The sequence below is a fragment of the Sinocyclocheilus anshuiensis genome, unplaced genomic scaffold (genome assembly GCF_001515605.1).
Source record: "Sinocyclocheilus anshuiensis isolate Anshui unplaced genomic scaffold, SAMN03320099.WGS_v1.1 scaffold751, whole genome shotgun sequence".
NCBI lineage: Eukaryota > Metazoa > Chordata > Actinopteri > Cypriniformes > Cyprinidae > Sinocyclocheilus > Sinocyclocheilus anshuiensis.
The window spans coordinates 127,769-153,934 of NW_015551049.1; the positions used below are offsets into that span (position 1 = coordinate 127,769).

Consider the following 26,166-nt stretch of genomic DNA (forward strand, 5'->3'; position numbering starts at 1 on the left):
GATTTTAGCAAATGGCTGCAATATAACAAAGAGTGAAAAATTGAAGGGGGTCTGAATACTTTCCGTACCCACTGTATATATATATATATATATATATATATATATATATATGTTTTCATGATGTCGGGATATTAAACAAATAAATAAATAAAAATCATGGGTTAAAAAGGGTTAGAAAATATTTTGATACATGCATTTTCTCATAAATTCATATACATTTTAAAGCCAAAATCTACATATAAAAAAAAAATCTTGTCTTTATGTCAGCTGCTCTCCTACTTGTATAACAATGAGAAATGATGAGGAATATAGGAAATAGCTCGTTGGTATTGCAGCAGTCGCTTTTAATTTGCACCACAAGGTGTACATTTTCACATTTTACCTCCGAGATTAACGTGTTGATTTCACTGTTTACTTCTAAAACTGTCTCTTGTCATTTATATTTTTAGACTACAGCGTGTCTGACACTATATTTTCAGTCAGAGCGGCATCATTTGAATGATATCCCAAAACGTATTTGCGCTTCAGAGAATCGCTGCCATAATTATCCTCAGTTTTCCGTCATTACACTACGGATGGAGAATTGCACCAAATTACAGATGCAATCATGAGGTAGTGTGAGCTTTTGAATTTATTCACATTTGGTAAATCTTTTGAGATATTCGGGTAATTTTCTGCTAAGTATGTATTCAGTTGCTTTTTATGTTTGATCTGCTAAAAAATACCTTTTTTTTCCTTCTCGCCAATACTTTAATAAATTAACATAGTTAATTAATAGAGATAAAATCAAATCAACCACATTTATTTTAAGAAATATTCTAAATTTACTAAGTTATTAAAGCAGAAATACATCATTTCAGCCTCTTATGTCTTTAGAGTTAAACTGAAGCTGACAACATACAGTATTTTCCAGTCACCGGATCATCTGGTGGCAGATGTACACGCAAACCCATTTATGAATGCAAATCACGTTGCCACGTCTGGTTAACGCTGAGGGAACAGAACAGCGTGGTTTTCCATATTTATCATCTGGCCACAATTTAAACAAAAAATAAGGAGATTTTCTTGTTGCGTTATGTTAAGCCTTGTGGCAACATGATTTGTTTTCATGTCACAATGCAGAACTTTAATAAACAGAAATATTATTGCTATTGTTCCCCTTGAGGTTTTGAGTGATGAACTGTAGCTAATGCAATATTGTCCATGTGTTTTGGTGGCATCTTTTATGAGCCATTACTATTTATTGCTATAATAATCCTACTTATATTCAACCCTTGATTAAAAGTTAATACATTGCATCTCTATGAATCAAGCTTTCCTAATAGTGACCGTGGTTTCTGTGTAGATGTTCAGCTGTTGTGACCTTCAGTTATTTGATTTGTTGTGGGTGAGGAAACAAAGATTGACTTAATATGTTTATTATAATGGCAGAGACTAAACAATTTAATGTTGCTTCTTATTTATGTACACATTCAAAAAAGTCTTCAGTGTCACATGATCCTTCAGAAATCATTCTAATATGCTGATTTGCTGCTCAAGAAACATTATTATTATTATTATTATTATTATTATTATTATCAGTGGTAAACAGTTGTCCTACTTCATATTTTTGTGGAAACCATGATACATTTTATTTTTCAGGATTCTTTGAAATATACAAAGGTCAAAAGAACAGCATTTATTTGAAAAAATGAATTTTTACTGTCACTTTTCATCAATTGAATGCATTCTTAATAAAAAAAATTTTTTTCATAAAATTTTCATGATTTTGGAGTGGATTTTTTTTTTCAATATATTCTCATTACATTTTAAATGTCACTGAAGTGTGTATACAGTTTTTGGGCAATTATATATGTATTAAAATATTTTACAGACAATAATAGTGTAAAATTTTACAATAAGGTTCAGTTGGTTAATATTAGTTATAATTTTCTGACAATATGCAATATTATTAAAGCATTTATTAATGTAGGTCAATGACAGATTTTTGCATAAATGCATGTTTACCATTGCAATTTGAATAAATCAACAACTTGAATTAACAATTAATGGTATATTTGTGAATTAACATTAACCTACATTAATAAATGTACAAAACTTTTCTTCACTGATACTTAATGCATGAACTTTTTCAGAGTGAAAGCTACTATATTCAACACGGAAAATATGTAGAGCAGGGTTTGATTTCAGTTTAAACTGACAGGATTATGAAAAGTAAGGGTGTTTCATAATAAAGGCTAGTTGTTTATGGGCGGGGTTTATGAATAAAAGGGCTTAGTGATGTCATATGGAAAGGAAAGTTGTTTTAGACAAGAACGTTATGACATTTTAATGATTACGAATATGAAAATTGTGCTTGAAACTGTGCATAGTGTATGTATTGAGCCTTAAGCATCTTTGCCAGAACAGAAGCTCGTCCTATCATTAGCTCATTGAGCGAGTGTATTCGTGCGGGTGTTTGTTTCTACACACTCACTGACATTTGTTTACGCTCCTCTGCCAAGTGCACCTTGCCTCTGACGTCCAGTGTAACAAAGCGTGCGGCCTGTCTTTTGTGCCGCAACAATCTGATCCGTGTGTTTGTGTGTATTGGGCTCTCCACATATATTCTCTGTTAAGTGGTATCTGATTACCAGTCATTTTTTCTAGCCATGAGCAGCTCTTGCCTCCAACCAAGTAAGCAAAGCTCTCATCTGCACTTTGCGATGATCATTAACAGCCCCTCTGTATTTGTTCCCCGTTTCTCATTGTTAAATGAGTCGAAACATAGAACATCTCCGAGACTTGGTTATGTGCTTGTGAGCTTGTGACATGCTCCAGTGTAGTGTTGTTTTAGTGTCATTTCTATAATATTATAGTATTTATTCATATTTCATAATAGCGTTTGTTTATATTTCCACTGTTCATTTTAATTTTTGTTTAAAAAAGTTATATTATTTAAAGTGATGTTTCATGTAGTATTCACATTTATTTCGGCTTTCAAATGTACTTTTAAAAATATTTTTAGTCACAGTTATCAATAACAACACTGCCCCCAAAAAAGGCATTGGTTTATTTGATGACACACCAGAGGGAATTTATTAGGAACAGTGTTATAGTGGTGCCAACAAGGCAAAATATACTGTGCTAAACAATGCAGGTTCTGTTCTAAATCTTAAATTGTGGAGGATCCGGCAGATTACCACAATCTGACATACTTTACTTGAACTAGGGCTTTTTAAAATGCTGAAAATGTGCTTGACTGAACCACTCATCTTAGAGTAATTTGCTTTATTGTTACATTCTTTTGCTTATTGTTTGATTAATTACTTTTGGCATGATTACATAAAATAACAGTACAAAACAACCGATTCTGTTTGCTTTCCACTGGTAGGAATGTCAAAAGAAATAGCACTGACTATTATAAAATATTTTAAACCTGGATAAACTAAATTGTGGGTAACAAAGGAAAGTAAGAAAGGTTTCACTGAGAAAAGAAAATGTAAGTAGTTATATTTTGCAACTAGTTAGAAATGGAAGAACTAATCAGTGGCTTTGTAAAAGTTTGCGAAAGTCTTGCAAAGTCTTCATTAGACATTCAAATGTATGTTTTTGCACTGAGAAAGTTTTTGCAACAAGTTTGCCTGGACACAAAATCATGTTTATAAGATACCAAGTTGACACAATGCACTATTTTGAGAAAGACTAATCACTGGATTTGCAAAAGTTTGCGAAACTCTTGCGAAGTCTTCGATAGACACTCGGATGTATATTTTTTGCACTGAGAAACCATTTTTGCAACTAGTGTGCCTGAAAAATCATGTTAATAAGATACCATGTTGATACAATGCACTATTCTGAGAAAGAACTAATCACTGGATTTGCAAAAGTTTGCGAAACTCTTGCGAAGTCTTCGATAGACACTCGGATGTATATTTTTTGCACTGAGAAACCATTTTTGCAACTAGTGTGCCTGAAAAATCATGTTTATAAGATACCAGGTTGATACAATGCACTATTTTGAGAAAGAACTAATCACTGGATTTGCAAAAGTTTGCGAAACTCTTGCGAAGTCTTCGTTATACACTCAGATGTATGTTTTTACACCGAGAAACCATTTTTGCAAGTAGTTTGCCTGGAAACAAAATCTTGTTTAAAAGATACCAGGTTGATACAATGTGCTCTTTTGAGAAAGAACTAATCACTGGATTTGCAAAAGTTTTCGAAACTCTTGCGAAGTCTTCGATAGACACTCGGATGTATATTTTTTGCACTGAGAAACCATTTTTGCAAGTAGTTCACCTGGAAACAAAATCTTGTTTAAAACATACCAGGTTGACACAATGCACTATTTTGAGAAAGACTAATCACTGGATTTGCAAAAGTTTGCGAAACTCTTGAGAAGTCTTCGTTATACACTATACACGTTAAACAGGTTGTGCGCTCATTGCATGCTCCAATCAATCTTATCGATCTCTGAAGATGTAGGAAAGAATGCTTACCCACTGTTTACACTGGACAGTTGGGGATATACGGCAGTTAATTAAGAAAGCCTTTAATTCATTTCCTGAATTTGAATTGTATTTGAGCTGAGGAAGCCAACAGGGTGCAAAATTGAAATTAAAATGAAAACGCATAGGGAAACAAAACTACAATTCTAAATAATACATAAAAAATACCACTTAAATATCCAATTCAGTTCAAAGTCTATGAATTTAATGTTTTTTTTGTTTTGTTTTTTAAGAGCCTAATTGGTGCATTGTGAGAGGTTGACTACCTATGGTTAATTACTATACCAGAGTAAAGTACAAATAGTGTGAAACATTCACATTTTGTAGAAATCTAGTTTAATTTCTTATTTTCTTGCAGCCGTTTGTATAATGACTGTATTTCTGTGGTGCTAGTGGCAGGCCAGCATATCTATACTGTTTCAGGAAGGAAAACATGTCAGTATTCAGCCAAATTGACATCACAATACCAAGTTTGCTCTCTATATTCTCTGTAGTTGCCTGAGCAGAGGTCACTTTTCTAAGATACTTGAAGTGCTTTGAAGTTCCCAGACTTATTTCCTCTCTGAGCCTTGTCCTAGATTTCAGCTTTCATGAAGACTTGAGCTTAGGAAATCTGTTTGCTCAAAAATAAAATAAAAAACAAACTAATGACACAGCAGAGTGGAAGAGGAATAATACAGTTTTCTGAATCTGCTGGCTTTCGGTTGGGAAATCAACTCCTACATGTTTTTGACAAATCTCCATCGGTGCGACTCACCGCAGTATAATCCGTTCCTGCATGGACAAGCTGTTTAGGGGAACGCCGGTATTCCCGTAAGAAACATAGTTATTTTCACTTCAGGAAAAATGAAGTTTGATTACTCAGGATGAAGTTGTGGCTTTTTTGACAGTGCTTCGAGCTAATTCTCCTCAGGAATTCTCCTCCTCTCCTCAATTACCTGGTGCTTTTTCTGGGCACTTTAGCTGTGAAGAGAGCTACAATTTTCACTCCCACAGCAAAAGTACGGCCTCCTCTCTCCTCGAGTCTCCAGCCGGCTTTAAAGTGAGCAGAGATTGACATTTCTTGGTGACCCGAAAGTCCAGAGAGGATTTTTTTCTTTATTTTCAAGAAGCTGACAGCCTGGCTGTTACATAAGATGATGAATGAAAATGATGAGACTGGACAGCAGCAGGGTTAGCATTGTATATTAAAGATAAAAATAATATGAAAACTATTGACACTTAGTTAAAAGTAACATTTTCATAAACTAATTAAATTAATTAACATGAACAGAAATTAACAACTAAAATGTGTGGTTTAAAAATGAAATAATATAATGATAAAATGCTAAATATATGTGGCTTTTTTGACAGTGCTTCGAGCTAATTCTCCTCAGGAAAGCTCGCTGCAATTACCTGGTGCTTTTTCTGGGCACTTTAGCTGTGAAGAGAGCTACAATTTTCACTCCCACAGCAAAAGTACGGCCTCCTCTCTCCTCGAGTCTCCAGCCGGCTTTAAAGTGAGCAGAGATTGACATTTCTTGGTGACCCGAAAGTCCAGAGAGGATTTTTTTCTTTATTTTCAAGAAGCTGACAGCCTGGCTGTTACATAAGATGATGAATGAAAATGATGAGACTGGACAGCAGCAGGGTTAGCATTGTATATTAAAGATAAAAATAATATGAAAACTATTGACACTTAGTTAAAAGTAACATTTTCATAAACTAATTAAATTAATTAACATGAACAGAAATTAACAACTAAAATGTGTGGTTTAAAAATGAAATAATATAATGATAAAATGCTAAATATATAATGATAAAAAAAGTCTTCAGTGATGGTTGTTAACACAAGTTGCATCTTCATAATGACAAATGACTATAGGTTTGTCCAGAATGGATGCTTGTTTATTTATTTAGTGAGGGAGTTGTTCTTCAATAAACAAACAAACAAACAAAGTACACACATATACAGTTTATTTTAGTTTAAATTGATCTTCAGTAAACTTTGTAATGAAGCACAATTATTCAAGTACAAGTGTTGTTTTTAAATAAAATTAAAAATTAAATAATTAAAATTTTGTATTTTTTTTTAAATATATTGAAATAAAGTTATAATATATATGAAATACTTAGAAATGTTGCCTTGGCAATTAACTGAAATAATACGTTTGAAGTAAAATAAAAATAAAAATGATTTATTCCAGTTGAAAAAAAAACTATTTATTTCAGTGTATATTATAATTAAAGCTTGTGAACTGAAATATAAAAAAAAAACTAATAAAAATGACAAAAACACATAATAATATTGCTAAAACTTAGTTAAATTTAAATTAAATACTTGAACTTAAAATTATACATTTCCCCAAAATAATACTTTATAATGGATCTAATGAAGCACAATTACTCAAGTACCAGTAAAATAAAGCTGAAAAAAAATACATTTTAAATAAAATACTAAAACTAAAATAAAAATAAATGAAAGCTAAATAGAAATCTAAATACAAAATGAAAATGACCACAGCATATAACAAAATTTAAACTTAGACTAAAATTAAATTAAATAAACTAAACATTTAAAAACTAAAGTTATTGAAAATGTATTTATGTTGAATTGATTCACCATATCACATGAGCGAGAAAATTATTTTCTCTATAAACCTTTCAAGTGTCCCACGTTATAATTCAGCTGGATTTGAAAACGTATCTGAATGACTGCTTGTCTTTCCACACTTTACCTATTTTCAGTGCTTCTATCATTGAATCTGTGTGAGTATCTGTGTTGACACGAATGGCTGTTCAAAATATTTTTATAGTTGACAGAAAAGCACTGACACATCTGGCCCAAGAAATGTTTTGTTGTTGCCTACGCAATAATTAGAGCCCTCGCTTAAACCAATTTCAGGATCTCATCGGTATTACGAAAAGGTAGAGACAACAATCTGCTTGGACATGAATAATTCAGCATTTTTTTTTGTCTGGGAACGTCTTTGTTTTACCAGTCATCTCATTTAGTACAGCCCTAAATCTTAAATGTGCATCTCTATGAAATATGATGTGATGTATTGTTATGAAGCATCTGTAAACAAACCTATAAATTACTATGAATCGCCACTCTGTCTGCTCCAGAATTGTATGTTGCATACATGAAAGTATTTTATTTATTTATTTATTTATTTATTTATTTATTTATTTTAATTCTCTGTCAGAAATTAAGCAGGTGTTGTAATGAGTCAAACATTCTAAATAATAATAATAATAAAGTGTTCAGTGTTTTTTATAAGTGTCTATATTATTTTAAAACATATTATTTTTGTTTATTTTATACGTCCATTGCTTCATTCTTGATATAAAATAAATAATAAAATAGAATAAATGTCAAAATTCTTGTTGTTTTTTTATTATTTAAAATGTTTAAAAGATGTTAATAAACATAAAAAAAAAAATTAAGTAATAAAATCAATGCAACGCTGATCACATGTCTAAAGAAACCATTCGAAAAATAAGTTAAATGTAAATTAATAACTTATTTAACATTCTGGGAACACATATGGAGGGCCAAATTACTCAAAATAAAATGAAAAGAAAAGAAAAGTAAATGACATCCACGAAAGAAAAAGAAAGAAAGAAAGAAAGAAAGAAACTTGGTGAATGGATGAATGAATGGATGTCATAGACTCGATGCTACTGAAAATCTCACACAGAATCTTCATAAGGAAGTTTGGAACATTTTAACTGTGTTTTCATAAGAAATAAACAACATATTCTAGACATTGTTATTAATTATTTTTATAGTGCCATCCAGTCCTGTAACCTGTGTTTTCACTGAAAACCATTAGATTTTCCAGCGGATCTCTACATCAGATGATATTGGCTCGTTTACATGAATGCAATGGTGTTCCCGCATGGTGACCAGCAGGCTTTGCATTTCAGGTCTTAGGGCAACATATCTAATCATACGTAGAGTGCTGAACGGTACAGTACAGCGTCTTGCCTCCTCAGCACATTGGCTCTGACTGGAGAGGGATATATGACCTGCGGCAATGAATGGATTGAGCCATCAGCTCATGTTGATCTCTGCTGGTTATAATTCCAAAATCCATTTACTGTAGCTATACAGCTTTATAGGCAGCACAGTAATCAGTGAATATTATTCAAAAATATTTAGATCTACTTTATAGAAAATATTAAATATAAATACTGTATTTTGAAAATATCCCAAAATCACCCTGGCCCTCAAGTGATACTCAGTGTCTGTGATCCTCGTTCTGATTGGTGGATTTCACTTCAGGATTGTGGGAAGTGTAGTACTAATGTACCTAAAATTCTGCTACTGGAAATTGAAATTTCCTTTTTGTCTGATGTCACCAAGGCTTCTTTGTCACAACTGAATCAATTAAATTCAATTTGACCAGATTCATCGCAAGTCCTTTCTCTCTCTCTCTCTCTCTCTCTCTCTCTCTCTCCGAATAACCAGTTTCACTTGCATTTGGATTACATTACAGAAGTAAATTAGGTTGTGAATTCAGTTTCTTGTAGACTTTAGCCTCACAGAAATCACTCTCAAATCAAGCAGCTTTTCATTGGAAAACGCATCAAATTTGCATGACCAACTTGAACATGAGATAAATCTGCATCGGGGAAATGTTTCGCCCTCAATTCAAACTCTTGGATTAGTAGTGAAAGCAAGAGTAAATGTAAATGCACCAGGACTCAAAGGACTAATTCACCAGGAAAGGAAAATTTGCTGAATATTTAGTTGGAGAAATGTAGCATTACACGACTTGCTCACTAATGGATCCTCTGAAGTGAATGGGTGCCGTCAGAATGAGACTTCAAACTCGTCATTTTAGCTGGAAGCAGTGGTTTGAAGTTAAAAATGTCTTAACAATGGATTTGTTTATTGCAAACATGCAGCTTTTTGCTTCACAAGACATTAACTGATGGATTGGTGTGGTGTGGATTATTGTGATATTTTTATCAGCTGTTTGGATTCTCATTCTGATGGCACCTATTCACTGCAGAGCATCCATTGCTGAGCAAGTGATGTAATTTCTCTAAATCTGATGAAGAAATAAAGTCATCCCCATTTTGGATGGCCTGACGGTGAGTCGATTTTCATTTTTGGATGAACTATTCCTTTAAGTCACACAGTCCCAGTCTTGACTGATTTCTCTGTTAGTTTGCGCTCTCTGGCTAGAGTAACCATATGAATTGAGTAAAGCACCCAGCATTTCTATCAGGCCGCCATGAACCAGAGTGAACTGGGCCAGTCAAGGTCACTGTCTGCCCCTGCAAATTACCTTGGGATAGTGGATATCTTCCCTCATTACTCAGACACAAGATCTGAAGGTAATAGCTCAGAAGAGACGGACTTAGGAGGGAGTGAATGAGATTTTAAGGGGCTTGTATTTCCTTCATCTCAGCTTAGAGACCAAACAGAAACCCAATCATTCCCCTTGAAACAAAGTTTGACTTTGAGAATTGAAGGACATTGCGGAAGACCCGACACAAAAACAAAAGGCCCCGTTCAAGTCAAAGAACCGCATGAAAAACTGATGAAGAACCCGATAGGCCGGCTATCTGGGTAACTGAGGATATATCAATGGTTTACTCTCCAAAATTGCTTGCGTCAGTGCAATGCCTTTAAAATTAACTGAAGGGCTGCTTTTTGCCTCAAATTCTGTTTTTAATCAGTGTAGATGGAGCAGTTAAACTATTCATATTAAAAGGATCTCAATAACTTTAGCTTGTCCTCTGCACCCTTGGCTTCATTACATATAGGTCAGTCAAGGACTGTCCGTCTACAACATGCAATCATTGTAGACTTGTGGAAGGAAGGTTTGAGTACTTGTATAACAAATGTATAATTTAGATTATTTAGTCGTTTCACATGTTGTTTGACATGATTAATATTATTATTATTTAAAATAGTTAAATAATGGCTTTAATAATTGATCTGGCCAGTATATTGGTCTATCACCAATTTAAAGTGAAACTGTGGAAACCGTTATTAGGATTTGGGTGAATAAGAAAAATGCATTGGCATGAAAATATAAGGTTGTCATATTCTGCGGTGTATGGAGTGAGGCTGGTTGACAAGGATGGAGGCCTGGCTGCTCTTCTATCACTGAAGGCTTTCATCCACACTCCCCATGAAATCAGTACAAAGAAGTCAATTAACACTTGCAGCCATGTTCCCTCCCTTCCCAGCTGAGGAAAGCCTTGGGATGAAAGCGTGGAGATTACGGGAGTCTCGTGTGACTCAGACTGAAGGATGGAAGGAGAATATTCATCAGCGTTTGCTGTGGCTGCTTTAGGAATTCGGTCTCTTGGAAATCACAAGACCAACTGACAGAAGGAACTGTAGATATTTGGGTTAGATACAAATCTGTTTGTTTAATTGCTTGCTGAAAACCGAGTAATGCCCTAGCAACCAGATAACAAACAACAACCACCCAGAACACCCTAACAGGTTTTGCCCAGAAAACCACCATTTCACTACTTTTCAAAAAGTCTTCATTCATATAGGACACCATTCAAACACAGTAACATTGGTTGTTTAAGAAATATAATTTCATGGATTCAGATTTGATTTCTGTTTTAAATCATCTATTTAATTATCAATTGAATCTTCTATTGCTCAATGTTATATACAAAAGTGAGCATGTCGGGGTCACCAAAAGTGAATATGCATCTTCTGATGTCTTTGTACATATGTGTTCTAGTTTGTTGACATTTCTGAGGACTGTTCTCCCTGTGCTGAATTTATTATCTTGTGTGTCGTCCCCTTGGGATGCGTGCAGAATGTTCTTTGCAGCTTTTTTTTAAATGTCATGTATGTTGAATATGTGACGGCTTTAATGTGCAGGTGCGCAGTGTTCTACATATGAATAAGTAAATAGCATATGAATAGAGAATAAAAATAGAATCTATTTGCCGACCTAACCTATATCACGTTATATATCAAAGTTATCAGTTTCACTTCATTCATTTGTTATATCTGTGAAGCTGGTTTTTGATGTTTTAATATGCATGTATGTTAAATGTATTTTCAAAAAATTATATTTTAGGAAACATTTATTTTTATTTTTTTTGTAAAAAAAAAAAAAGTTTAGCAGAATGTTCAAGCTACTCTTTTCCATACATTTAAAGTGAATGGGGATCACTGACAAAATGACAAAAGAGCACCATTTAATCATCATTAAAGTAGCTCATATGATTTTGGAATGTCAAATATTGTGAAATGTCAAAATTTCAAAATGTTCGGAATGTCTAATTAAATCAAAACAATCATGGGTTTTGGAAGAGGATATGACAGAATTTACATATTTGTGTGAACTATTCCTAACATGCAGTATTCTCTCCTGCCTTGACTGCGTAATAATAAGGTTTACATATTAATGAGATGCTTGTATACTAATGAAGCTCCATCAGCCTGTTTCAAGGGGTCAGGGGTCAAGCTTTGTTCGCTTGCTGCTAATTACAAAAATTGCATGCTTTGCAGGTGAAAATCTCTTTCTTTGAGTATTTATTAGGAACTAAAATGAGGTCTTCTGTAGCATAATACATTCTCAATGATTCCAGTGATGCATACTTCAAAAATACCATAAGTAGGCACTTTTTGACATTAGGGGGACCAGATATCCCAATAGTTCACTAAAAAGTGTTTGGCCGTTAGGCTCACTGACTTGAAATGAATTAGGATACGAACAGTGTGCATTGTATTGCTTAGTTTGCACATAATGATAAAAATTTGTCATTTAATAAATTAATTGAAAAAGAAATTCACTCATTTAGCTGCAATAGCACAACTATGAAAAAGGGACAAAAAGTTCCATGGTGTGAACTTGTCCAAACTATCACTTACAATTTTGCAGAATACATCAGATATTATGCACTCATTGAAAAAAATAAAATAAATAAATCAGGAATTCGTTGTAAAATTATGCAATTTTATTTATGCATGCACTATGCAAATGTATTTAATGAAACAACAACAACAACAAAAAAGGTTCAAACAGTCCTTAATATCCTAAATACTGTCTCTCTAATATATAGTTGGTTTGCTGAATATGATGACATTGTTGAGAACGAAAAACAAGGTCTTTGACAACACTTTCTTTCTGGAACATCTTTCACACAATGTATCTGCTTCTTAAATTATTAAATCAATCTTTTTCTTTTACAGCCGACCAGTGAGGACGATCTCTGCCCGATCTGCTATGCACACTCCATATCAGCCATCTTCAAGCCCTGCTCCCACAAATCCTGCAAGTGAGTTGCTGCCAACATCCTATCAACAGCTCTGTTCTTCCATTCACTCTTCCATTTAAGAGATTAACACCATGCCGTTAAAGGCTTCAATGACCATTACTTATATAGAGCATAAACACTGCCTGAAATACTAAGGACATGTTTCCACTGTTGCAATATAGTAATCAGTGCTGGGTGGATTATTTAAAAATTGCAGTCCATTACTGATTACAAATTGCATGATGGAAATTTTAGTTTGTAATGTAATCTATTAGATTACAAACATTGAGTCATTTATCCTGACTACTTTTGGATTACTTTTAGATTACATTTGGCATAACATGTAACATTACGTTTTGCCAGGGATTCACAAATTACTAATTAATTAAAAAATTCACAAAAACTTATTAATTAAATCATAAAAATGTCAAATTAAACTAATCAAAACTAATCAACCCACTTTAAAATATAAACAATCAAAATAATCATGAGAACAATAAAAATATCAATATTTTAATTAACAAACATCAGAGAACTAAAAAGATTGCGTGGGCACTCCATTTTCTGACTGGTGTGTGCACTTTCATAAATCTGTAAGACTTTCCAAATGTAAGCAGTAGATTTATTAAAATAAAGATGGATCATTTACTGCCATTGTGTGAAGAATATGTAATCATGTAATCCATAAAAAGTGTAATCTGATTATCTAATCTGAGCACTTTAAAATGTAATATAATCTAACTACAAGTACTAAAGCCAGCAGGCACAGGACGTCAACATAATATCATGTTGACATTGGACATGACATCGGACAGACATTGTATTTTGGTTGAGAATGAAAATCGGGTTGACGTCAGTATTTGACGTTGGATTTTGGTTACACAACCAGCTGACGTCGGTATAGACCAATTCAGAGTAGACGTCACAGTTACGTCACTTGCAGCTGCGCGCGCATAGTGGTTGCAGAAAAACACTGGGAACAAGTGGAGGTAAATGGGTAAAATCCATGGAATAAAAGAAAAATATATTTTTGTGCCTTTTGATGTCAAGATCGGAATGCAAATAATTTTTATAGAATACTGTCGTCAAAGACGCCATTTGAAGCTAAACACAGACGTTTAAATGGACATACTATGGATGAAAACTGCTATGATTACTCTGCTTTTAAAGCATACATTTGATTTAAACAATAGGTCTACATAATATTCACATATGCTGTTCATAATTCTGAATGTTTACAAACCTATAATTGGTCTATTGGACATCAAATTAACATTGACATTAGACGTTGTATTGACATTGAATTTTGGTCACCTGACGTCGCTACTGAAATTTAACCAAATATTAAAGTTTTATGACGTTGTGTGCCTGCTGGGTAACTTTTGGAATCTAAATACGTAATCCAAATTACATGTAACCAGTTACTACCCAGTACTGTCCAGTGGTAATGCTGTGGTCTCAGCACTGCATTGAAGTTGTCACAATACTATTTGTATACATCAAAACTGTGCTCTCAATAAAATCAATGTTCTTGGCAGTTTGTTTTTGAGTCGCTTGACGTATATCGTGAAGCACAGCACAGATAACTCACGCTTTGACATGACTCAGCACTCTTTAAGTGATTAAATGTCACTGACGGACAGATCTCTCGCTCCCTCACTCACTTTGTCTTTTATTTCAGGGCCTGTATCAATCAGCACTTAATGAATAACAAGGACTGCTTCTTCTGCAAGGCCACTATCACTGGAGTGGAGGATTACACCAAACCAGCCAGCTCTTAGTGCGCCCTTTATACACACACACACACACACACACACACACACACACCTTTTTGGTGTTCAAAAATCCACATTATGTACACTTTCCCCAAAGACTTCACTTCAAAAACACACATGTTCAGGTTGGACTCTTTGTTTCCACTTAGTCCATGTATGGTCACCATCCCGTCACTGTTGGTTCTGCCAGCATTGCCCATCTGCACTGGTGTATCATAACATGTTGTCCTCTGACGAATGGAACAAGGCCTTGCAAGGCAATAGCTCTTCCCAGGTGTCTTTGTGATGAATGGATGAGATCCTGTTTAGAGCCGTGTGCTCATGGTGCTTCTGAAGGAGCAGCTGAAAAGCTGAATGTGGAAGATCTGCTGAGAGTGATGGAGAGTGTTTCGCCACTGTCTCAATCGCTTCACATGTTGCCCTGGCTCTTTTTCTCATCTGATTTCTGATTTCATCTCCTCTCTGCTCATTTCTATTCTATCCTTTCATCTCATCTATTTTAGTCTTTTCTTTTCTCCATCTCATGTCTGCCTCTCTAATCTACTCTATTTTCCTGTCACCTTTTAGTCTCTGCCCATTTTGTCTCATCTCCTCGCTTTTGGGTTTGTTTTTTTCTCTCTTTTTCTCTTATTCTTCTATCACATTCTAGTCTCTCCTCATCTCTTCTTTTCTCTCATTAACATGTTTAGTCTCTGCTTTCCTTCTCATGTTTTCATCTCACCTCGTTCTTCTCTTCATGTCTCAATCTTGTCTCTTCTCGTATCATTCTTGTCTCTTATTTTCTTGTCTCTTCTATTATCTGCTCACCTAATTCTCACCTCATTCTCATCTCCTCTTCTCATTCTTGTCTCTTCTCTTTTTGTCTCATTCTCGTCTCATTCTTGTCTCTTCTTTTCTTGTCTCCTTCTTTTGTCTTCTTGTCTCATTATTGTCTCTTCTTGTCTCATACTTGTCTCTTCTATTATCTGCTCACCTAATTCTCACCTCATTCTCATCTCTTCTTCTCATTCTTGTCTCTTCTCTTTTTGTCTCATTCTTGTCTCTTCTTTTCTTGTCTCCTTTTGTCTTCTCTTCTTTTCTTGTCTCCTTGTGTCTTCTCGTCTCATTCTTGTCTCTTCTCTTCTCATACTTGTCTTCTCTTCTCATCTAATTCTCACCTCATTCTAGTCTCTTCTATTCTCATTCTTGTCTCTTCTCTTCTCTTCTCTTCTCTTCTCTTCTCTTCTCTTCTCTTCTCACAAACTGGTTATATTATCATATCAGGAAGTCAGAGTTAAACTCAGTACTAGTGAACAGTTTTTCACATCACACTCTCTGTATTTGCTAATGTTTTTATACTCGATAATGACAGCCATATTTGACATAGATAACAACATGTAGTGTATGTAATGTCTTTTTTTAATTTATAAAGCATCATACAAGATAAAAAAGACGGTTTCGGGACATGGACAGTTTACACGGAGACGTAAATGCATTGTGAGACAGTGATAACAATTCCTGTTTGAGAGAAATCCTTTGATTTCCCACCAACACTTGTTCGTTCTGCTCTCTGCTACATTTCTCCATTCGGACGGCTTTCACGTTTGATCTGTCGTTATAATGGTGTGGTGTTCGTGAATGTTCTCAAACAAGCCTCAGCTTTCTTCATACCCAGATCTTTCCTTCAGTCTGTTCCATTAGGAGTGCCTAGACTGCTGTTTTTGTTACAGAACACCAACAGACATCTAGATTTAAGTGCTTTGCTGTTGTGTGCATGGGGTTATCTTTCCCAGAATCCTTTGCTAATGGATTATGTTACACTCAGGCTCTGCCTGCACTCAAAATCCATTGCCTTGCCACAGCTCCCTTAAAAGGATATTCAGCCATTGTCCACTGCAATTTTCTACACCAAATAAAAGTCTAGTGGTGCGGTCCAGTTTTAAAACCCACAAAAAAATTAGATGGAGTGAGCCGAGACTGGAGGTGGACCGCAGCTTTGACTGTCACAATACAGTACGCAATTGTTAAAACAACTTGTACAGAATTCATCATACGCTTCTTACTAATGCACACAGACTGTTTATTTAACACGCAGACAATTTGCTACCACCGATAAACCACTGAACTTCCAAACACTATAAAACTGATAATAAGTATGAATTATCAAAACCAAAAGAGTATTTGGGTCACTACTTCTCTCATTTGGACTGTTAAAGCATTTCTCACAGTGTGGTGTAATGTTGTTTTTAAAAAGGGGGTGCATGATATGAATGTAGGACCCCTCTCTATAGTTTACTTAAAATGTGTGCACGCATTTGCGGTGAGCGTGTGCAGACGACTTTAATTTAAGGGTTTCCACTCTCAGGCATCTGCTATTGTTGTCAAAGGGAATTTTAGATTAGTTAAGCAATATTTAAAGGACTGTTGATGTTTTTTTTTTTTTAGAAAGAGAGAACATGGCAATTTTTGGTTCTTTCACTTTTGTGAGAGTGTACATGTATTGATGTATTATTAGCATTAAATTATTTATCCTAAATGCTGTCTTGTGTGCTTACTTTGTAGGCACTTTTCAATGTATATATTGGCTTACTAACGTATTTAATTATTAAGCATATATTTAAATATATCCCACATTCATTCAACCCTGTTACTGGATGATTTCCTCTCTGTTTAAAAAAAAAGTATTTCCACATCATGGTGAAAGGTAAGTATAATATACTTTTGTTTTCTCAATTTGTACGTGTTCTAGATAAAAAAAGAAAAGAAAATAGGAGAATAAAAAATGTCACTCATAAATTGCTAGTAAGCTTTACAAGCTATTATAAAGAAATGGTACTTTATATTTAGTGTAAAATGTTTGAAATAGTAAAAACTGAAATAGTATTTCCTGGTAAAAATGTACTCCAATAACCTGTTTTATTTACAACTTTGAAAAATCATTTTTACAGTGTAGTTGACTTCATTCATAGAGCTCAACCATTCAACCCTGTTACCAATGCTATTGTAAGAAAAAATGGTTAAACATTAACATTTTTTTCTTTAATTTATGGGTTTTGTTCACCTTAAATAATTAACAATTAGCAGTTTAATTAAAATCTGCAACTGTGTTTCTTACAACCCTGTTACTCATTTGGGCATATTTTTATTTAAATGCACCATTTAACTTTGGATTTCATTCATTTTGCAATGAATATTTATATATTAAGTTAATATTTTGTTAATATCCATTTTTATACTATTTATGTCCAAAATATCGGCAGCAGGGTTGAAAAATTGCCAGACTTTTTATAAAATCAGTTTTATATTAAAATTTAAAAAGTGTCTTTTGTATTTAAATGCACCATGTAACCCTGAATGTCATTAATATTTGATACAATACGTATCGATACGTATCAGGTATGTCCAAAATATGGGTTGAAAAACAGGGTTTAAAAATAGCCAAACTATTATAAAATCAATGTTATGTTACGAATTTATAAAGATAGAATGAAAAAATAAACATCAGTTTGGGTTCATATAATATTTAGTTTGACCTCTTGAGATTGACAAACAACATTGTTTCATTTATACATTGTTGATAAAAGCAGAAATGTCATTTTTTTAAGAACTTTAAGGCATATTTTGTGTTTAAATGCGCCATTTAACCCTTAAACCTGAATTTCATTCATATTTAATCCAGTATTTATACCAGTTAAAGTTGACTGCTAGAAAATAAAACCAAGCCAAGCAAGCTTACTATTCTATAACTATAAACTATAACTGGGTAACGGGGGGGAAAGTTTGCAAGGTTTTATAAAATCTATTTTATATGAAACATTTACGGTATAAGTATAGCATGAAAATGAAAATGACTTTGGGATATATATAATTTAATGTAATATTTTGTTTGACTTTCTAAGACTGACGATCTTACTGTAAACAATGTATAAATTAATTTTGTTTAATTTATACATTGTTTATAAAAAGCAAAAATGCACATTTTTAGTTTTAAGACATATTTTGTATTTAAATGAACAATTTAACTCTGAATTTCATTATTATTTTATCCGATATTTATATTAATTGAAGTTGTTTGCTAGAAAATAAAACAAAGCCAATCAAGGTTTTATACTATTCAAATATGCATCCAAAATATGGGTAACAGGGTTGACAAATTGCAAAACACTTATACAAATCTATTTTTGTATTTAAATGCACCATTTAACCTTTAATCCAAAATTATATTATTTTATCTGATATTTATATTAATCAAGTTGATTGCTAGAAAATAAAACAGTCAGTCAAGGTTTTATACTATTCAAATATGTACAAAATATGGGTAACAGGGTTGAAAAATGGTCAAACACTTAGAAAAAAATCAAATTTATGTTACAAATGTATAATTATAGAATGAAAATAAAACTCAGTTTGGGTTAATATATGATTATAATATTTCGTTTGACCTCCTGAGATTAACAAACAACATTGTTTCAGTTATACATTGTACAGAAACTTCAAAGAATTTCAAGCCCTATTTTGTACCCTATTTGTCTCTACAACATCTTTCTGCCATTATCAGAGAGTTGTTAACAGAATTTGGTGTGTGTGATTGTGTGGCGATTTATTTGTAGTACTTTCTTTCATTAGCGTATGTTCGTCTCAAACATTACAGAGATCTAGCATCGCTGGTTCAGACAGTACTACATTTAATTTTAATGACAGCAACCTTGGCAATGCACAGTAGCTGCTGGCCAAAACATTCCTGCTGTCTGTTCCAAAACAGGTTTTGCCAATTCAATGCTGTAAATAAGAGATGGTGTTTGTATCCCAAGGAGGGCGCTGCACTCTTTTGAACTAGACTTTCTTTCTGACCCAGCTCCCAGCATCCTTCAATTCAATTCTCTCTCTCTGGCATAAAGTTGGTACAACATTGTATAAGAAATGTCAGCGCCAGGCAGCTTTGAAATTATCGTCCTACCTTGGACTCATTGAGCTGTGTTTGCTAATGTTTTTGCTGTGAAAGAGTCTTTGGTTATAGTGGGTGCACAGTAATGAAGGATCGATTGTAAAAGCCTCCTGTTATGTTGGCTTCACTGGGCCGTGTCGCCTTTGCCCCAGAGGTCTTGAATTTAAAAAACGGTGATTTAGCAGCTTACTTGCGTACACCTTGTAATAAGATTTGTAAAAGATAAGACCAATAAGCCGAATTAAAGGTTGGTAAGAGTGTTTTCCTCTTTTTAAAGCAAAAAAAAGTTCTACGGTATGTTCTATATTTAAATAGATGGAAGATTTAATAACAATGTATTGAGAGCATCTAGAGCCCATACAAATTAATAACATAAATGTGTGTTACTTATTGTAAATTGTCAGTATTTCATGTACTGTCAGCTTTAGAGTCATACAATAACGTAGGTTTTATGAATTCACATTGAAATGATACCAAAGCATGTCAAGTGTAAGCATTTTACATACAATATGAACACATTTTACTGCTTTAATTTTGATTGCATGTTTTAGTGTTGCGTCTAAAATCTTAACATTCATTTAGACGTACAATACTGATTTTGTAGTTAAAATTTCAGCATTTGTTACTTTTACAGTATTGTATGCTGTAGTGTGCAGTGCCACATTTTAATTGTATTTTTTTAACTGTACAATTTATGGTAATAAATAGTGTTTCCATGTTAACATATTATGTTCAAACAACTTTTGAAACATGCAATATGTTGATAGTGTAAGTTTTCATGTCAGCATATAAAACCTCAATGCTTAATGTACTGTATGAACAATTTTAGCGACATAAAATGTTCATATTGTAAGTGTCTGCACATGACACTTTTTTTTTTTGTATATGAACAACTTTAGACACATACAGTATAATAGTGTGTTAATATTGTAGTTTTCAGTGTCAGTACCTACTTCAGAAATGTACAATACGTTGATATGTTTTAGTTTCAGCATTTAATATAAACCCTTTTAAGTACGAACAGCTTAAAAGACGTGCATTATGTTGATATTTTACTTTTTAGTGTTTGCTTTTAAACCTTAACACTTTTACATATGAACAAAGTTAGAGACATACCATATGTTTATAATGTTTTAGGGTCTAAAACAACCCAATTTTATGTATGAACTATAATATGTTGACACTGAATCGTACAAACCAATTAAAAGATAAACAATTTGTTGATATTTTAGATTGTAGTGATGGCATCCTAAGTATTTTGCATATCAATATATATATCAATATATACAGTGTATATATATATATATATATATATCTACATCTTGGATTGCCTTAGGGTGAGTACATTTTTCAACAAATTTTCATTTTTAACAACTTTTCCTCAAATACACTGATAACTTGTGTTTCATTGTCAACATTTTATGTTTGAACCACTTAAAATACATTGTGATTGTGACGTCAGTGTCCAAATGTATACAGTATCGAAACTGTCTCTTTGTAGACTTTTTGTAGCAAAAGCTCTGAATACGAATGAGATCACTCTGCAACATCAGTGTTTTTTTTTCAATGCCTCTATCTTTTTTATGAGAGATAGATAAAAGATTTGAAGATTTAACCCTTTCAACCTGCAGCATGAGGTGGAGAGAAAAGAACAGGGTCTTGAATCCGCGGGTGGGATGGAGTGGGGAGTCTTCCCTCACCGCACACAGTTCTGCAGCTTTCCATTGATCTACTGCCTAGAACCTGAACCCCGGGCCGGCAGGGTGCCGGGGGACTTATAGATCGCCTTAAAAAATAGCCTGTCCAGAGGGGAGGAGGATGGGATGAAGGCTGGAGAGAGAGTCTGGCAATGAGAGAATCCTCCCTCCCCAGGCAGGCCACCGATAGCACCCCGGGTGTATTTATAGATGAACAACAGCAAACCTGAACCTGGATCAATGCGCTCTGGGACGTGACACGATCTGATCGCTGCAGGGCCAGAAACCTGGCTGAGAGTACGGGCCCCTGGGATGCAGAACAGGGAAAAACCTCAGGGCCTGTTGGAGAAAAAAAAAAAAAAGTCAAGGTGAATGGCTGAGAGAAATCTGAAAGATTTTTTTTTTTTTTTTTTTTTTTGGCAGATATACAAAAGCAAGTCATTTTTATTTGTATTTACATTTTTGCAGTGCAAAATGGAAGCTTATTGTAAATGAATTGCTCCCGTTCTGCATACTGATTGGTCAGATTTAGTGTTAGGATTAAGGTTTCTTTGGAAATGTAATAGGTTACAGATTACAAGCTAACCTATTTAAAATGTAGTGTAGTGTAGCTATTTCAATTACTTTATTAAAGTAATGTAACTGATTACATTTTGGATTACTTTTCTGAATGTCTAACAGTTGTTAATTAGTTAATCAACTCTCAGACAGGTGGTAGCCTAAAGCTTTCAGCAGCAATGTGGATTGATGTACTTGGCAGACGTGGTGCGCTGCAAATTCAGACAAGAGAACCAATCAAAAGCACCAAAATAGCATTTGCTTTTTTTTTAAACAGCCTTTAAATGGCAGGAGGCTTTGTGCACATCAAAAACAGGCGAAGCAACAAATCCATATTATTCAACATATCCTAGCTTTTCATACAGAAAATATTGAGATGTAAACACAGTTTGTAATCGTTAACATTTTCATAAGTAACTGTAATTTAATTACACATTTTTTACTCTGTGATTGTAACGGATTACAGTTACATTTATTTTGGGTAACACTTTATTTTAAGGTGTCCTTGTTAAGAGATGTTACATGTACTTACTATTATAATAACAATAAATGATGCATCATTTCATGCAAGTAACCCTAAACCAAATAGTAAGTGCATGTAGTAAATTAATATTACTCAGTACTTAAATGTATAATTACACTGTAACAAGGACACCTTAAAATAAAGTGTAACCTTATTTTGTAATTAAATTACATAACGTTACATGTAACTAGTTACTTCCCAACATTAGTCAGTTTTACCTTCTAGTGGAATAGTGGTACTTAAAGGGATGGATTACACAAAAATGTATATCCTGTCATTATTTACTCACCCCTCGTGTCTTTTGAAACCTCTATGACTTTGTCTATGAATGATATTTTAAGAACATTGGTATGTCACTGGAAGTCAATGGGACCTGAAACTGTCTGGTTCCCAACATTCTTCTTCTTCTTCAATCAATGTCAATTCAAACTCAATGGTGATTTACTAATCGTTTTAGGTGACAAGTATATTGTGATCGTGTAAAAATATCTACATGTCCTCAAAACAAGATTAACCTGAGAACCTAAATTGTAAAAACAGCATCTTGAATATAATTGTATTTTGTTGTATTTCATTAGCAGGCTTGTCCAGATTTGTCCTCATTCAGTTCTTGTTTCCTTTTTGCCAAATTTATCATATTTAATACAGCGTAACATATCTCTTGAGCAATAGAAATCTGGGCTTAGTTTCAAGCAGATCTTAGTCCTGAGGCTCCAGTCAATTTCAGGCATTCAGAATTTGTTACAGATGTAAACAAGGAGCGTGTTAAACTGGACAATGCTTCCCTCTAGAGGTAAAGGTAAAAAGTACATCCCTTATCTCTATTATTATGGTCGCATTAATTATAAACTGCAGTCTATGAACGAATTAGAAATGGTTAAGCAGGCATGTCACGATTCCGAGACCCAAACATCCAAAAGTATTTTTTCTCCCGTATGTATTCTTTAAAAACATTATTTAGCTAGACGAGATTAAAAGTAGTACAAAACCATTCAGCTTACATTACAAGTTTGATAGAATCCGCTTGTGAACAGTGTCTGAAGAGTCGCTTGAGGAGGTAAACAATGCTCTTCTTGAAAGGTTTACCGTTCGTACTTGTATCATTATGGGATGGTATGGGACGGTATCGACGAAACATAGTTAACGCTCATTATGTAAGTGTATCAACATATAACAAAACAAATGAAGTGTCATTTTAAACATGTACACGATTATTAGCATAGTCTAAGATGCTGAGGGCGCCAAACAAACTTCTGAGTTGTACGTCGTGATATTTACGATGGCAAAAGTCGCTTAAAGTCGCAAATTTTACAGCAACAACAGTTAACGTTAGTTTTAAGGGCTAACGTTAGTTCAGGGCTATTCAAAACTGGTTCATAATGACTACATTAACATTTTACAGTGAAAATGACCAGATAACATCTACTTGCTGTATAAAGCAACAAAGAAAGTCTAATTCTGCTTAGAAAACACATACATACACAACATATCGTGAGGGGAATAACTCATTCCCACTATGGGAATAACCCATAAGGAACACCCAACTGAACACCCAACTGCTCCGGGTGTGTGTTCACGGTGTGTGTGTGTTCACTGCTGTGTGTGTGCACTTTGGATGGGATAAATGCAGAGCACTAATTCCGAGTATGGGTCACCATACTTGGCCACATGTCACGTCAATGGCGGACACCCAAATCCAATCCACTAAATCCATAATTCAGGGTCATGAGTTTTCCAAACAGTCCTATTTTATGAACATCTGGCTCTTTACTGCCCTCTGCTGTCAAACAAGGTGAATCTCACTAACATAATGCATTAGCCTGGCCTATTAGAATAATTCTGTTCAGAATCAGACGCAATACTTTTTATTAAAATCAGCATAGATTAAAAAGAAGTACAAAACCCATAAACATAAATGTTTTTAATTTAAATATCATTTCCATGTATTTCATTTAGTTTCATACATGCATAACATGAATGGAAATCTGGGGAGAAGTCTGCTTAATTGTCATGAAAATAAAATGTAATAATAACCATAACCAATATCATATAATTAACGCAAAATATAATTTCTTATGTTTCATTTAATTCTGTGGTGAATTATAATCTGGGAAATGGAGATTCGTGATTAAACTCAAGGCAAAAGTTGCTCAAATGCACAACAAACTTAATAGGCGGTAATATAAATGAACCTATTCTTACCCATTTTTATAAAATCATATTTCTGGTTCTTTCTTCGGTTCTGTAGAATGTCGCTGCTGCATGTAGGATAATAAGTGAAAGTGCTCAGTATGGAGTCTCTAGTAGATGAATAGTCAGTGCTGTCCGTGGTGCTGAAGAAGCTCACATCATTAAATCATGCAGAGAGAGTTTTACACTGATGTTTCAATGCTGCCCAAATTTCACCAGCATGCTTCAAAAGCTCTGTTAATATCAATCACTAAAAGTCCTTCACCATTAAATTACATTATAAGCTTATTGAATGAATGAATAAATAAATAAACTAAAACATCACCATCATGACTTGGAATCAAAAATTGCATTCACTTTTTTCTTCTTCTCCTTTTTTCTTCTTCTTCATCTGCTCAGATTTAACACCAATTTCAATAGGAAATACGTCAATGTCAAGTCATATTAGCGGTGATAAGTGCTCAGAACTGATATTTCTACATTTTTCTCATCTTTGCGAATCTCGTTTTTTAAAAAGACGCCAGCCCAAGACCAATGAAGATGATAAAACTCTCCAATCAAGATCGACTGCAAAGTAAAAACATAAACAGAGCATAAACGATAAAACCACTGCATTACAAGGTCTGAATTTAATTATTATTTATTTATTTTTTTCCATTTCTATTTTGCATTTTGGCTGCATCTCAGCATTATTTATAAATAATTTATTATTTTTTTATTTTTTTAAGTCAAAAGTTTTAGTTCCAAGGAGAAGTTACCTTTATATCAGTTTATTTATTTTGTAAAGAATATAAGTGTCTATTCTGAATTTACCCTTTTCTAGTTAAACTCAACTTTTCAATCCTGTTACCAATGTTATTGTAAGAAAAGTGGTTATATTTTTTCTTTCTTATTTTTTCTTTACATTTATTTAACAAAATTCTAGATTATATTTAATCTTATATGTGTGTGTGTGTGTGTGTGTGTGTGTGTGTGTGTATATATTAAGTCTTTGGTTCTTTTAAATGTGATGATTTTGGTGTATATATATATATATATACTGTATATAACTAACCCTAACTTTAAAAATTAAAAATGATTAATAAATGCTTTGTATTATTTAGAAAAGTAAGTAAACATAATTTACATAATTTCATTCAATGCTGAATGTGTTTAATAAACATTTATAGCAGCAATAAAAATTTAGAATGAAACATTATTCAAATTCATAATCATTCAAATCAATCATGAATAAAATAAATAATTTGTATGTCAAGAGCAAGTCCTTCAGGACTTCAGGCTTATTAATTCCACTTTTGGTGTGAAAGGGTCTTCACAGTTGTCAAAAATATAACTTTTTGTTGTTGTTTTTGTTACTAAAAATAAAATAAAATAAGCAAGACCAACATAAAGCAATATTGTAATGCATTACTTTTATATACTTAAAAGGTTTCTTGTTTGTCTTTTAAGTAATGAGCTCAAACCGAAGCAATAAAGAAGAGCTCAGCTCTAGACCATCATGAGTGATTTTTCTCTTTTATGTGTCTTTTATGGAAGGGATTATGGCTGTAGGAGATAAGTCACTTTATTGCTTTCCACTTCACAGATAATAAGAGAGGAGTTGAATATGATCAGTCTTCAGAGAGCAGAAGCGAGACTGAAAAACTGCAAGCGTTTGGTTTGGATGAAGTTACTACAAAACCTTCTAGTAAGGTAACACTAGCATGAATCGGTAATATTACAATTCATTTTGAAAAAAAAAAATACAACATTACAGTTCGTTATGAATACCTTT

General features: G+C 33.6%; 1 protein-coding gene across 1 annotated transcript in view; it reads left to right on the forward strand.

Moving 5' to 3' along the window:
* LOC107661915 (E3 ubiquitin-protein ligase RNF123-like) overlaps nt 1-15,253 on the forward strand; it is a gene marked incomplete at its 5' end in the record, with an annotated part of 143,018 nt that extends 127,765 nt beyond the window's left edge. Inside the window, 2 exons of the mRNA XM_016451706.1 lie at nt 12,661-12,746; nt 14,407-15,253. Of these exons, the coding sequence (XP_016307192.1) occupies nt 12,661-12,746; nt 14,407-14,506 (186 nt within the window). The remainder of the gene's footprint in view (nt 1-12,660; nt 12,747-14,406) is intronic.
* Nucleotides 15,254-26,166: the final 10,913 nt, after the last annotated feature.